Raw genomic sequence first — 15,203 nt, forward strand, 5'->3', positions numbered from 1 at the left:
CTACATGACTTGTTGAGTGTTTTCAGAATTCGTATTTTTAATATCAGAATTGGTAGCTGTTTGTTTTTACACAGTAAGGAGTCTAACAACACCAGGTTAAAGTCCAACAGCTTTATTTGGTAGCAAGCGCCACTAGCTGTGTGTTTTTACACATGATGTGGAGATGCCGGCGTTGGACTGGGGTAAGCACAGTAAGAAGTCTCACAACACCAGGTTAAAGTCCAACAGGTTTATTTGGTATTTGCTACCAAATAAACCTGTTGGACTTTAACCTGGTGTTGTGAGACTTCTTACTGTTTTTACACACACACAGTTCACTTTCCCCAGGGTGGAATGGACAGCATGGACTCAGTCTGTGGCCATTCATTTACTGGTACACAAACCCATTGCTGAGGGAGACATGCAGGCAGCTGCTGGGCGGCGCGCCTGCGCGGCAATGTAGCAATGTGAGGGTGGGTCACGTGAGGCGGCGGTCACGTGAGCGGCTGGGTCAGTTTCAGGCAGTCATGGTGCTGGGCAGGGCGCTGCATTTTGTCTTCAAAGTGGGAGACCGGGCTCGCAGCGTCAGGTTTTACAGGGATGTTCTGGGCATGACTGTGAGTTCGGATTGTTTGTAACTGCGTGAAATGTGAAAGGTGCAGTTTGTGTGTTTTATTAACTGGAATAGATCAACACTCTGCCCCCCCCCCAAACCCCAAATCAATGGCTCAGTTCCTCAGCTCTCCCTCTCCACCTCATTTGCCCTTAGGGAAAATAGTGCTTTCTAATCATAAACCTCCGCCTCTGCAAATAAACAGTGCAAAGTCAGGCCTTTCATTTCATTTTCTCAAAGGAGATTCAGTGTTAATGTTTAACCTTGTGATTCAGGTAAATTATTTCATTGAATTATAGAATCCCTACAGTGCAGAAAGAGGCCATTCGGCCCATTGAGTCTGCACCGACCACAATCCCACCCAGGCCCTATCCCTGTAACCCCACATATTTACCCTGCTGATTCCCCTGACACTAAGGGGCAATTTAGCATAGCCAATCAACCTAACCCGCGCATCTTTCAGAATGTGGGAGGAAACCGGAGCACCCGGAGGAAACCCACACAGACGTGGGGAGAATGTGCAGACTCCACACAGTTGGTCACCTGAGGATGGAATTGAACCCGGGTCCCTGCTGCTGTGAGGCAGCAGCGCTAACCACTGTGCCACCCAAAAAAAAAATGCTTTTGCCACTGCTCCTCCCACAAGTTGGTCACTCTTGAGACAATAAGCAGTGCATTGTCAAAACAGCAATAATTTGCATTTATATAGCACTGTTAATGTGGAATCCTAGAATCCCTACAGTGCAGAAAGAGGCCATTTGGCCCATCGAGCCTACACCAGCAACAATCGTGCCCAGGCCCTATCCCTGTAACCCCATGTATTTACCCTGCTAATTCCCTGACACTAAGGGGCAATTTAGCGCAGCCAATCAACCTAATCCGCACATCTTTGGAGTTCTTTGTCCTTTTGCTGAAGCTACATTTTCACCACCAGGTGTTTTGCACAACATTTTTATGCAACTCTGGCTAAAATGAATGGCCTGACAAATTGTCGACCTATTTTCCCTTGATTGTAAGTGGCACTGACTAATGTAGAGTTCCACAGACTGCAGCTTCTGCAGAAACTGAAAAAGCCCGTTCTTCTGTTGACAGTGTGGAGAGGAGGTGTTAGCACAACTTCTCGCTAACTCTGGAATAAGTGCAATTTAGCATTTAATCAAAGTTGTCTCCCCCTCAGCCTTCTGCTTTTTTTTTTTAAAAAAAGACCTATATAAAATGAAGACTGCAACTCCAAAGTGAGTGCAGAGGAACCTGAGGGTGGAGTGGGACTGTGTGCACAAGTTGTTGGAGGCGGCAGGGTAGGTTCAGAAAGTGGTCAAAAAGGCTGGGCTTTCTAATCGAGGCACGGAGTACTAAAGTAAGTGAGTGATGATGAACTTTTAGTTGACCTCAACAGGAGTGGGACGGCACGGTGTCACAGTGGGTTAGCACTGCTGTCTCACAGTGCGAGGGACCCGGATTCGATTCCCGGCTTGGGTGACTGCCCGTGTCTGCGTGGGTTTCCTCCGGGCGCTCCAGTTTCCTCCCACAGTCCAAAGATGTGTGGGTTAGGTGGATTGGCCATGCTAAATTGCCCCTTGGTGTCAAGGGGACTAGCTAGGATAAATACATGGGGTTATGGGGATAGGGCCTGGATGGGATTGTTGTCAGGCTCGATGGGCCGAATGGCCTCCTCCTGTACTGTAGGGATTCTGTGAGTGGTGTATCCAATCCTACTCACTGAGCTTAAGGAATGATGTGAACGCATTGGAGAGTGTGCTGGAAAGATTTGCGGGAATGGTTCTGAGGATGAGAGACTTGGTTATGTGGATGGATTGGCACAGCTGGGATGTCCTTTTTGCCCCGGGGGGAGGGGAGGAGGGGGATAAATGCCTCATCCTGTCAGCTTGGATCTTGTTTGCCTCTCTTGTGGGGACCATGACTGGACTTGATTTGAATTGGCTTTTTTGATTAGAAATAAATCACCGAAAGGCGCAAACAAAAGCTATATCTAATTTCTTCTTGAAATCAGACAATGTTTTGGCCTCAACTACTTCCTGTGGTAGTGAATTCCACACATTCACCACCCTCTGGGTGAAGAAATTTCTCCTCACCTCAGTTCTAAAAGGTTTACCCCTTATCCTGAAAGATACTTCAAAGATGAGCCCAGGCAACTTCTATCTGTTCTCAATCATTAATCAACTCCAATCTCTCTCTTCTGTCCTCACTCACCACCGAGTTCTAGAAGCTTCTTTGCCATCCGGATTGGGACACCTCATTCCCTTGCTGCATCTTGCTCTGCAAAGCAAACTTCACGATGACCAAAGTCTGAACCCACATCATTCCCTCATTTGTCACCAAGTTCATCTCATCCGCAACCGCCTCTTATCCAGTTCCTCTTATCCCTATTGGTGCTGACCGGCTGACCAAGAGCAGTCTCCCTGTCTGATCCCATGTGAACAGACGTTGAGGGGTGGCCAGAACGAGGTGTACAAAGTTTAAAAAGTTAAAGTTTATTTATTAGTAGGCTTACACTGCAATGAGGTTACTGTGAGAATCCCCTAGTCGCCACACTCCAGCTCCTGTTCGGGTACACTGAGGGAGAATTTAGCACGGCCAATCCACCTAACCAGCACGTCTTTTGGACTGTGGGAGGAAACCGGAGGAAACCCACACAGACACGGGGAGAACATGCAGACTCCGCACAGACAGTGACCCAAGCCGGGAATCGAACCTGGGTCCCTGGCGCTGTGAGGCAGCAGTGCTAACCACTGTGCCGCCGTGCCGCCCTTAATCACAAGATTATAAGGGGTGTGGACCGAGTGGATAAGGAGCAGCTCGGTTGAAGGGCCGGTCACGAGGGGACACAGGTGAGGGGCAGGAGGTTTAGAGGGGGATGTGAGGAAAAACTTTTTTACCCAGAGGGTGGTGATGGTCTGGAATGCGCTGCCCGGGAGGGTGGTGGAGGCGGGTTGCCTCGCATCCTTTAAAAGGTACTTGGATGAGCACTTGGCACATCATAACATTCAAGGCTATGGGCCAAGTGCTGGCAGATGGGATCAGTTGGTGCAGACTCAATGGGCCGAAGGGCCTCTTCTGCACTGTATGATTCTGTGATTATGAAGTGATGTATTGTCATTCTCATTCGAACTTGCTGCCCTCGTCCTCGTGAGAGAGAAGCAATATTCGAGCTGTGTGCAGGTCCTGCAGTGTCGTGTTCTTTTTGCCAGGTTAATAACCCAGAGGCCTGGACTAATAATCGCGCTGCAGCTGGACCACCTGCAGGAGAAAGCCACAAACCACTTGTCAAGCAGCAGTCCACGGTCGCCAATGCCCTCTGTGGACATGGTATCTGGAGAGAGAGATTAGGTCACCCCCTCAGTCTTTTTTCAAAAGACTAGTTTGTCCATTTAGTTTTATATCAGTAGGATTATATCAGCAGAAGTGACCAGCCCCCCATCCATTGACTCTGTCTCCACTTCCCGCTGCCTCGGCAAAGCAGCCAGCTTAATTAAGGACCCCACACACCCCGGACATTCTCTCTTCCACCTTCTTCCGTCAGGGAAAAAGACACAAAAGTCTGAGGTCACGTACCAACCGACTCAAGAACAGCTTCTTCCCTGCTGCCAACAATATTAAGTTGATCTTTCTCTACACCCTAGCTATGACTGTAACACTACATTCTGCACTCTCTCATTTCCTTCTCTATGAACAGTATGCTTTTGTCCGTATAGCGCGCAAGAAACAATACTTTTCACTGTGTTAATACATGTGACAATAATCAATCATGAATATGACATTCGAAGAAAAATGAGTTCACTAATGTCCCTCACAAACCAGCTCTGCTGCCACTCCCTGCTCTGTAGAATCTGGTAAGAGTTTTGACAACACCAGGTTAAAGTCCAACAGGTTTATTTGGTAGCAAATACCATAAGCTTTCGGAGCGCTGCTCCTTCGTCAGGTGGAGTGGAAATGTGCTCTCAAACAGGGCACAGAGACACAAAAATCAAGTTACAGAATACTGATTAGAATGCGAATCCCTACAGCCAGCCAGATCTTAAAGATACAGACAATGTGGGTGGAGGGAGCATTAAGCACAGGTTAAAGAGATGTGTATTGTCTCCAGACAGGACAGCCTGCAAGTCCAGGAGGCAAGCTGTGGGGGTTACTGATAATGTGACATAAATCCAACATCCCGGTTTAGGAAATCTGTATAGTGCAAACCACAAGCCATTCGGCCCATCCAGTCTGCACGGACTCTTCGAAAGGGCATCCCACCCAGGCTCGCCCCTCCACTCCATCTCCGGAACCCAGGAGCATTGCCAACGATCCACCCAACGCGCACATATTTGGAGTGTGGGAGGAAACTGGAGCACCCGGAGGAAACCCATGCAGACACGGGGAGAACATGCAAACTCCGCACAGACAGTGACCCAAGGATTGTGTGGGGTTACGGAGATGGGGCAGGTGGTGGGCACTTTCATAGAACCCCTACAATGCTGAAGGATGCCATTCGGCCCATCGAGTCTGAATCGACAACAATCCCACCCAGGCCCTATCCCCATAACCCCACATATTTACCCCGCTAATCCCTCGAAACCTACACATCCTGGAACACTAAAAGGGGCAATTTAGCATGGCCAATGCCCCTAACCTGCACATCTTTGGAGTGTGGGAGGAAACCCATGCAGACATGGGGAGAACGTGCAAACTCCACACTGACAGCCACCCAAGGACTGTGTGGGGTTACGAAGATGGGGAGGGCGGTGGGCCTGGCTAAGATGCTCTGTCGGGAAGACTCAGTACAGACTGGATGGGCCGAATGGTCTTCTGCACACTAGGGATTCTATGGGGTTCTGTGATGCTATGAGTAACGCTTGAGGTTTGGATGACTCTCAATAGCATGCCAAGGAAACCAGCCATCAAAGCTCGCGTGAATAATGGCTACATGTTGGAGAAAAGCCAGCCCTGGTGTGATTGTATTCCCGTATAGAATGTGTGTTCTGGAATGGGGGGGGGGGGGTGATTAGTGACAGTGATGTGGAAGAACATTGGTTTTGCCTTTGACTTTCTCGCTTTGGGTGTTTACACAGGTCCTGAGGCACGAAGAGTTTGAAGAAGGTTGCAAAGCGAGCTGCAACGGGTGTGTACAGCCTTCTAATGATTGCTTTCATAGAATCCCGACACTGCTGAAGGAGGCCATTCGGCCCATCGAGTCTGCACCGACCACAATCCCACCCAGGCCCTATCCCCGCAACCCCGCATATTTACCCCGCTAATCCCTCTAACCTACGCATCCTACTGGACACTAAGGGGCAATTTAGCATGGCCAATGCACCTAACCTGCACATCTTTGGCGTGTGGGAGGAAACCGGAGCACCCGGAGGAAACCCACACAGACATGGGGAGAATGTGCAGACTCGACAGTGACCCAAGCCGGAAATCGAACCCAGATCCCAGGCCCTGTGAGGTAGCAGTGCTAACCACCGTGACGCCCATTGTGGGGACAATGCTTGAAGGACACCACGGTTATACAATTCTTCACTTGATTTCTGGTAAACCTGTGAATCTCCGTAATTGCGCAAGGTCGCATCGAGAGTGTTTTTATAGAACAAAGTACAGCACAGGAACAGGCCTTTCGGCCCTCCAAGCCTGCACCAATCATGTCCTATCTAAACCAACCGACTGTATCCCTCTATTCCCCATCTGCTCATATGCCAATCAAGATAAGCCTTAAATGTGGCAAATGTAACTGCCTCAACCGCCTCACTTGGCAGCGCATTCCAGGCCCCCACCACCCTCTGTCTAAAAAACTTCCCCCGCACATCTCCACTGAACCTTTCCCCCCCTTACCTTGAACTTGTGCCCCCTTGTAATTCTCATTTCTGCCGTCAACCCAATTGCTGAAGGATCATCAACTGATCACGGGTAAATTCCTCTAATTGCCCAGAGTTGGAGTGGGGGAGAGAAGGGAGACGATTTCTCCTGTTCATAGTAAATTCAAAGCACTTTTTATATCAATGTGCCACGGATAAAGACCAAGGCAGATCAGCCATTCAGTAGAGGAAAATATTTCTTCACTCAACAGGGCTGGGCTGTGACCCTTTGGAATTGGGAGATGGCTGTTCAGTTCTTGAATATATTTGAAGACAGAGGTCGTTGGACCTTTCAGTATTCATACAATCTTACAGTGCCCAAGGAGGCCAGTCGGCCCATCGATGCTGCACTGACCACAGACCCACCCAGGCCCTATTCCTGTAACCCCACACATTTACCCTGCCAACCCCCGAGACACTAAGGGGCAATTTTGGCATAGCCAATCAACCTAACCCGCACATCTTTAGACTGTGGGAGGAAACCGCAGCACCCGGAGGAAACCCACGCAGACACGGGGAGAAGGTGCAGACTCCACACCAGCAGTGACCCGAACCGGGAATTGAACCCGGGTCCCTGGCGCTGTGAGGCAGCAGTGCTAACCACTGTGCCACCGTGCCGGGGATGGCAGGCTATAGGGATAGTGCAGGATGGTTACACTGAGGTGGAAGAACAGCCACTGGTTTGTTGGAGGCCGGAGCAGACGCAAGGACCAAAGCAGCCATCTCCCATCCAGTTTCTGATGTGAAGATGTTAGTTGGTAGATGAGGACATCACACAGCACAGGTTTGATCTTCTAAACGCTTTCTAAATTGTTTTACAGCCCCTACGATGGAAAATGGAGTAAAACCATGGTGGGGTTTGGCCCTGAGGACAACCACTTTGTGTCAGAATTGACGTATAATTATGGAGTAGGGGACTATCGCTTGGGGAATGACTTCCTGGTGAGATTGTTTTCTACATAGCATTTCACTTAGATTTCTGATTCTGCCTGAAATATAGGGGGTAGAATTTTGTTGAGTGAAAATATCGAAGGATATGTAACGACGGATATAAGGAGTTGCAATAGATAGATAGGCGGCACGGTAGCACAGTGGTTAGCACTGCTGCTTCACAGCTCCAGGGTCCCGGGTTCGATTCCCGGCTCGGGTCACTGTCTGTGTGGAGTTTGCACATTCTCCTCGTGTCTGCGTGGGTTTCCTCCGGGTGCTCCGGTTTCCTCCCACAGTCCAAAGATGTGCGGGTTAGGTTGATTGGCCAGATTAAAAATTGCCCCTTAGAGTCCTGGGATGCGTAGGTTAGAGGGATTAGCGGGTAAATATGTGGGGTGGGATTGTGGTCGGTGCAGACTCGATGGGCCGAATGGCCTCCTTCTGCACTGTAGGGTTTCTATGATTCTATGATTAACTGTAGCTTCATGTTGTTGAATGGGGGAAGGTCTGGGTTTGTGTAGAGGGCAGGAGAGATTATAGAAATAGAATCCCTACAGTGCAGAAGGAGGCCATTCAGCCCATCGAGTCTGCACCGACCACAATCCCACCTAGGCCCTATTCCCCATCACCCCACATATTTACCCTGCTAATCCCGCTAACCTATGCATCCCGGGACACTAAGGGGCAATTTAGCATGCACCCAACCTGCACATAGAATCCATACAGTACAGAAGGAGGCCATTCGGCCCATTGAGCCTACACCGACCACAATCCCACCCTATCCCCATAACCCCACATATTCACCCTGCTAATCCCCCCAACACTAAGGGGCAATTTAGCAATGGCCAATGCATCTCATTTGCACACCTTTGGAGTGTGGGAGGAAACCGGAGCACCCGGAGGAAACCCATGCAGACACGGGGAGAACGTGCAGACTCCGCACAGACAGTCACCCAAGCCGGGAATCGAACCCGGGTCGCTGGAGCTGTGAGGCAGCAGGGATAACCGCTGTGCCACCGTGCCGCCCGTTTAATAGATGGTGTTGTAGGCCCGAGGGACCGATTGGCACCACGTTGTAAATATGATGGAACAGAAAGGTTTTTCCTTGCGAGAAGAACATCTAAAGTCGAATGTATGTTGGCGATGTTTAATTATTATTATATTTCCCCACAGGGAATTACCATTCAGTCGAGTGAGGCAGTCGTCAAAGCCAAGAAACAGGGATGGACGCTGACTGAAAATCAGGATGGGGTGTTTATAACAGAGGATCCCGGAGGATACAAGTTCTTTTTGGTGAATAAGGAACGGCCAAAGACAGGTTTGTGGGACTGATTCTCATTCTGGACTATATTCGTGGACTCCCTTCAGTGCAGAAGGAGGCCATTCAGCCCATCGAACCTGCACTGATAATGATCCTACCCAGGCCCTATCCCTGCAACCCCATTATCCTGCTAACCCCCCCTGACACTTAAGGGGCAATTTAGCAATGGCCAATCATCCTAACCCGCACATCCTTGGACTGTGGGAGGAAACCGGAGCACCCGGAGGAAACCCGCGCAGATACGGGGAGAACGTGCAAACTTCACACACAGAGTGACCTGAGACTGGAATCGAACCCAGGTCCCCGGCGCTGTGAAGCAGCAGTGCTAACCACCGTGCCGTCCAGCTGTTTATCGGCTGCTGTTTGTAAGCGTCCTGCACCCAGTTTGGTCGGTCGAATGAGCAAGATGTGAATTGAATCATTTTAGATTTTATAAAATGGGGTGGCACAGTGGGTTAGCACTGCTGCCTCGCAGCGTCAGGGACCCGGGTTCGATTCTAGCCGCGGGTGACTGTGTGGAGTTTGCACATTCTCCCCGTGTCTGCGTGGGTTTCCTCCGGGTGCTCTGGTTTCCTCCCGCACTCCAAAGATGTGCGGGTTAGGTGGATTGGCCATACTAAATTGCCCCTTAGTGTCCAAAGACGTGTCGATTCGGGGGATTAGTGGGATTAACAGGTTGAGTCACAGGGATAGGGTGGTATGCCTGGGTAGAGTTTATCCCCGTGTTTCCTCTGGGTGCTCCGGTTTCCTCCCACACTCCAAAGGTGTGCAGGTTAGGTGGATTGGCCGTAGTAAATGCACGGGGTTACGGAGATAGGGCAGAGGGGAGGGCCTGGGTGGGATGCTCTTTCGGAGAGTCGGAGCAGACCCGATGGGCTGAATGGCCTCTCTCTGCTCTGTAGGGTTTCTATGGTTCCACATGGAAGTTAAGAACAGCCTGACTTCACAAAAAGAGTCAAAATGAACTAATCAAAATGCAGTTCGACAAATAGACCAGGTGTATCAACTGAGGCCTGGCCCATTTAACCCTTTCAGTGCCAATGCTCCTAACTACCCGACAGAAAGCCATGTGTTACCCGCTCCGACAGGCATGGCTGCTGAACCCATATTTGTGGGATTAAGGAACAGCTTCACTATTGCTACAAGCAGCCCTTGTGTCTCAGGTGCACCTTGCACCTGTTGGGAAAGGCTGTGCATCGGGTTACAGCACGGGCGGGCGGATTAACCAAAGGGAAATTGGAACTGTTGTGTTGGATTATTTTGTTACTCACTTCATGTGATGCTGATGCAGTGCTGCTTGTGCAGATCCCGTGCAGAAGGTAACCTTGGCTGTGTCGGACCTCCAGCGCTCAATCGATTACTGGTCCAATTTGCTTGGGATGAAAGTCTACGAGAAGAATGATACCAAGAAGTGTGCCCTGCTCGGGTATGCAGATGACCAGGTGAGCTATCACCACACCACCTGTAAAAATATTACCACTTCTGAGGCGATGCAGACACTGAAATGGATGCAGTTTCAGACCAGTTTAAAGCTTATTTATTCGTGTCACAAGTGGGCTTACATTAACACTGCAATGAGGTTATTGTGAAAATCCCCTGGTCGCCACACTCCGGCGCCTGTTTGGGTAACACTGAGGGAGAATTTAGCACGGCCAATGCACCCTAACCAGCACGTCTTTCGCACTGTGGGAGGAAACGGGAGCACCCGGAGGAAACCCACGCAGACACGGGGAGAAAGTGCAGACTTCGCACAGACAGTGACCCAATCCGGGAATCGAACCCGGGTCCCTGGCGCTGTGGGGCAGCAGTGCTAACCACTGTACCACCGTGTCGTCACAAGCTCCTATTTGTGGTAGCTTGCTGTACACAAATTGGTTGCTGCGTTTCCTCCATTAGTCATGATGTGGAGATGCCGGCGGACTGGGGTAAACACAGTAAGAGTTTTAACAACACCAGGTTAAAGTCCAACAGGTTTATTTGGTAGCAAATGCCATCAGATTTCGGAGCGCTGCTCCTTCGTCAAATGGAGTGGATATCTGCTCATAAACAAGGCATACAGAGACACAAACTCAAGTTACAGAATACTGATTAGAATGCGAATCTTTACAGCGAATCAAGTCTTAAAGATACAGACAATGTGAGTGGAGAGAGCATTAGGCAGAGGTTAAAGAAATGTGTATTGTCTCCAGACAGGACAGCCAGTGCGATTCTGCAGGTCCAGGCAAGCTGTGGGGGTTACAGATAGTGTGACATGAACCCAAGATCCCGGTTGAGGCCGTCCTCATGTGTGCGGAACTTGGCTATCAGTTTCTGCTCAGTGACTCTGCGCTGTCGTGTGCCGCGAAGGCCGCCTTGGAGAACGCTTACCCGTATATTAGAGGCCGAATGCCGTGACCCCACAGCTTGCCTGGTCCTGCAGAATCTCACTGGCTGTCCTGTCTGGAGACAATACACATTTCTTTAACCTGTGCCAAATGCTCTCTCCACTCACATTGTCTGTATCTTTAAGACTTGATTAGCTGTAAAGATTCGCATTCTAATCAGTATTCTGTAACTTGAGTTTGTGTTTCTGTATGCCCTGTTTGAGAGCGGATATCCACTCCATCTGACGAAGGAGCAGTGCTCCGACAGCTTATGGTATTTGCTACCAAATAAACCTGTTGGACTTTAACCTGGTGTTGTGAGACTTCTTACTGTGCTTTCCTCCATTAGGACAGTGACTGAACTCCAAAGTGCGGAATTGGCTGTACGGTGCTTTGAGAGGTCCGGTCATCGTGACAGGCGCCATACAAAAACAATTGTTTATTTTGCTTCCTGCTAATATGATTAAATTTCACACCCACCTGAGCAACCCAATTCCTCTCGAAGTGCCCCTGGACCATCGCGGAGAGGGATCGGAATCATGGACACAGTCCGAGTCTGTAAATCAATGTGTGTTGGTTTGTTACTAAAACCCTAAGGGGCAATCTAGGGCCAATGCACCCTAACCAGCACGTCTTTCAGACTGTGGGAGGAAACCGGAGCACCCGGAGGAAACCCACGCAGACACGGGGAGAATGTGCAGACTCCACACAGACAGTGACCCAAACCGGGAATCGAACCCGGGTCCCTGGCGCTGTGAGGCAGCAATGCTAACCACTGTGCCATCGTGCTGCCCTAAGCGTTCTTTGATTAGATCGCCTTCTCTGAGTTGATCTTCATCATCGAAATGTTGGCCAAACCAGTTGCCAGGTGCCATGAAAAACACACTTGACGAAGTTTTGGTGGATGGTCAGCACTCAGCTTCCGAATCCTAACGGCAGATCGCTGGGTTAGTGAGCTTGGGCTCTGCAACCCCGTTAACATCTCACTGTTAAGGGCGGCACGGTGGCACAGTGGTCAGCACTGCTGCCCCACAGCGCCAGGGACCCGGGTTCAATTCCAGCCTTGGGTCACTGTCTGTGTGGAGTCTGCACGTTCTCCCCGTGTCTGCGTGGGTTTCCTCCGGGTGCTCCGGTTTCCTCCCACAGTCCAAAAGACGTGCTGGTTAGGTGGAATGGCCGTGCTAAATTCTCCCTCAGTGTACCCGAACAGGCGCCAGAGTGTGGCGACTAGGGGATTTTCACAGTAACTTCATTGCAGTGTTAATGTAAGCCTACTTGTGACACCAATAAAGAAACTTAAAAGCTGTTGCTTACCTTGAAGTCTTCAGCTGGGTAAGCAGTTAGGGGAGAGACTAAATGTCTACGTGGTAGTCACAGAGCTTGAGTATGGTTGAAAATAAGAAGAATGCTGTTGAAATGTTTTGTCTTGCACTCATCATACAGACACGAGAATGAAAAATGATGCTTGCTAGAAGCTACATCTATTCAACCACTGGGACCTATCCCCCTGCGGGGAGAAGGTGCAGATCCCGCAAAATCCCGGCTGCCCCAGATTGCAAATCGAACTGGCAGCCGGATGAGAGGGAGTCAGCGCAGAGTTTGTCACCTGTGGCCCCGCCCTCCCCCTCCCACAGCCCTCCCCCTCCACGTCACTCCCCCTCCACGTCACTCCCCCTCCACGTCACTCCCCCTCCACGTCACTCCCCCTCCACGTCACTCCCCCTCCACGTCACTCCCCCTCCACGTCACTCCCCCTCCACGTCACTCCCCCTCCACGTCACTCCCCCTCCACGTCACTCCCCCTCCACGTCACTCCCCCTCCACGTCACTCCCCCTCCACGTCACTCCCCCTCCACGTCACTCCCCTCCCACAGCCCTCCCCCTCCACGTCACTCCCCTCCACGTCACTCCCCCTCCACGTCACTCCCCCTCCACGTCACTCCCCCTCCACGTCACTCCCCCTCCACGTCACTCCCCCTCCACGTCACTCCCCCTCCACGTCACTCCCCCTCCACGTCACTCCCCCTCCACGTCACTCCCCCTCCACGTCACTCCCCCTCCACGTCACTCCCCCTCCCACAGCCCTCCCCCTCCACGTCACTCCCCCTCCACGTCACTCCCCCTCCACGTCACTCCCCCTCCACGTCACTCCCCACCACGTCACTCCCCCTCCACGTCACTCCCCCTCCACGTCACTCCCCCTCCACGTCACTCCCCCTCCACGTCACTCCCCCTCCACGTCACTCCCCCTCCACGTCACTCCCCCTCCACGTCACTCCCCTCCACGTCACTCCCCCTCCACGTCACTCCCCTCCACGTCACTCCCCCTCCACGTCACTCCCCCTCCACGTCACTCCCCCTCCACGTCACTCCCCCTCCACGTCACTCCCCCTCCACGTCACTCCCCCCTCCACGTCACTCCCCCTCCACGTCACTCCCCCCCTCCACGTCACTCCCCCTCCACGTCACTCCCCCTCCACGTCACTCCCCCTCCACGTCACTCCCCCTCCACGTCACTCCCCCTCCACGTCACTCCCCCTCCACGTCACTCCCCCCTCCACGTCACTCCCGTCCCTCCCTCCACGTCCCTCCCCCTCCACGTCCCTCCCCCTCCACGTCCCTCCCCTCCACGTCCCTCCCCTCCACGTCCCTCCCCTCCACGTCCCTCCCCTCCACGTCCCTCCCCTCCACGTCCCTCCCCTCCACGTCCCTCCCCTCCACGTCCCTCCCCTCCACGTCCCTCCCCTCCACGTCCCTCCCCCTCCACGTCCCTCCCCCTCCACGTCCCTCCCCCTCCACGTCCCTCCCCCTCCACGTCCCTCCCCCTCCACGTCCCTCCCCCTCCACGTCCCTCCCCCTCCACGTCCCTCCCCCTCCACGTCCCTCCCCCTCCACGTCCCTCCCCCTCCACGTCCCTCCCCCTCCACGTCCCTCCCCCTCCACGTCCCTCCCCCTCCACGTCCCTCCCCCTCCACGTCCCTCCCCCTTCCACGTCCCTGCCCCCTCCACGTCCCTGCCCCCCCACGTCCCTGCCCCTCCACGTCCCTGCCCCTCCACGTCCCTGCCCCTCCACGTCCCTGCCCCTCCACGTCCCTGCCCCTCCACGTCCCTGCCCCTCCACGTCCCTGCCCCCCCCGCCTCCACGTCCCTGCCCGCTCCACGTCCCTGCCCGCTCCACGTCCCTGCCCGCTCCACGTCCCTGCCCGCTCCACGTCCCTGCCCCTCCACGTCCCTGCCCCTCCACGTCCCTGCCCCTCCACGTCCCTGCCCCTCCACGTCCCTGCCCCTCCACGTCCCTGCCCCTCCACGTCCCTGCCCCTCCACGTCCCTGCCCCTCCACGTCCCTGCCCCTCCACGTCCCTGCCCCTCCACGTCCCTGCCCCTCCACGTCCCTGCCCCTCCACGTCCCTGCCCCTCCACGTCCCTGCCCCTCCACGTCCCTCCCCCTCCACGTCCCTCCCCCTCCACGTCCCTGCCCCTCCACGTCCCTCCCCCTCCACGTCCCTCCCCCTCCACGTCCCTCCCCCTCCACGTCCCTCCCCCTCCACGTCCCTCCCCCTCCACGTCCCTCCCCCTCCACGTCCCTCCCCCTCCACGTCCCTCCCCCTCCACGTCCCTCCCCCTCCACGTCCCTCCCCCTCCACGTCCCTCCCCCTCCACGTCCCTCCCCCTCCACGTCCCTCCCCCTCCACGTCCCTCCCCCTCCACGTCCCTCCCCTCCACGTCCCTCCCCCTCCACGTCCCTCCCCCTCCACGTCCCTCCCCCTCCACGTCCCTCCCCCTCCACGTCCCTCCCCCTCCACGTCCCTCCCCCTCCACGTCCCCTCCCCCTCCACGTCCCTCCCCCTCCACGTCCCTCCCCCTCCACGTCCCTCCCCCTCCACGTCCCTCCCCCTCCACGTCCCTCCCCCTCCACGTCCCTCCCCCTCCACGTCCCTCCCCCTCCACGTCCCTCCCCCTCCACGTCCCTCCCCCTCCACGTCCCTCCCCCTCCACGTCCCTCCCCCTCCACGTCCCTCCCCCTCCACGTCCCTCCCCCTCCACGTCCCTCCCCCTCCACGTCCCTCCCCCTCCACGTCCCTCCCCCTCCACGTCCCTCCCCCTCCACGTCCCTCCCCCTCCCCCTCCCCCCCTCCCTCCCC

General features: G+C 53.8%; 1 protein-coding gene across 1 annotated transcript in view; it reads left to right on the plus strand.

Annotated features, from left to right (window-relative positions):
- The first annotated feature begins 466 nt into the window (after positions 1-466).
- glod4 (glyoxalase domain containing 4) overlaps positions 467-15,203 on the plus strand; it is a 24,976-nt gene continuing 10,239 nt past the window's right edge. Inside the window, exons 1-5 of the mRNA XM_078224699.1 lie at positions 467-596; positions 5,665-5,714; positions 7,269-7,389; positions 8,551-8,695; positions 10,004-10,140. Of these exons, the coding sequence (XP_078080825.1) occupies positions 507-596; positions 5,665-5,714; positions 7,269-7,389; positions 8,551-8,695; positions 10,004-10,140 (543 nt within the window). The 5' untranslated portion in view covers positions 467-506. The remainder of the gene's footprint in view (positions 597-5,664; positions 5,715-7,268; positions 7,390-8,550; positions 8,696-10,003; positions 10,141-15,203) is intronic.

The sequence above is a fragment of the Mustelus asterias genome, chromosome 12 (assembly GCF_964213995.1).
Source record: "Mustelus asterias chromosome 12, sMusAst1.hap1.1, whole genome shotgun sequence".
In the NCBI taxonomy this organism is placed as follows: Eukaryota; Metazoa; Chordata; class Chondrichthyes; order Carcharhiniformes; family Triakidae; genus Mustelus; species Mustelus asterias.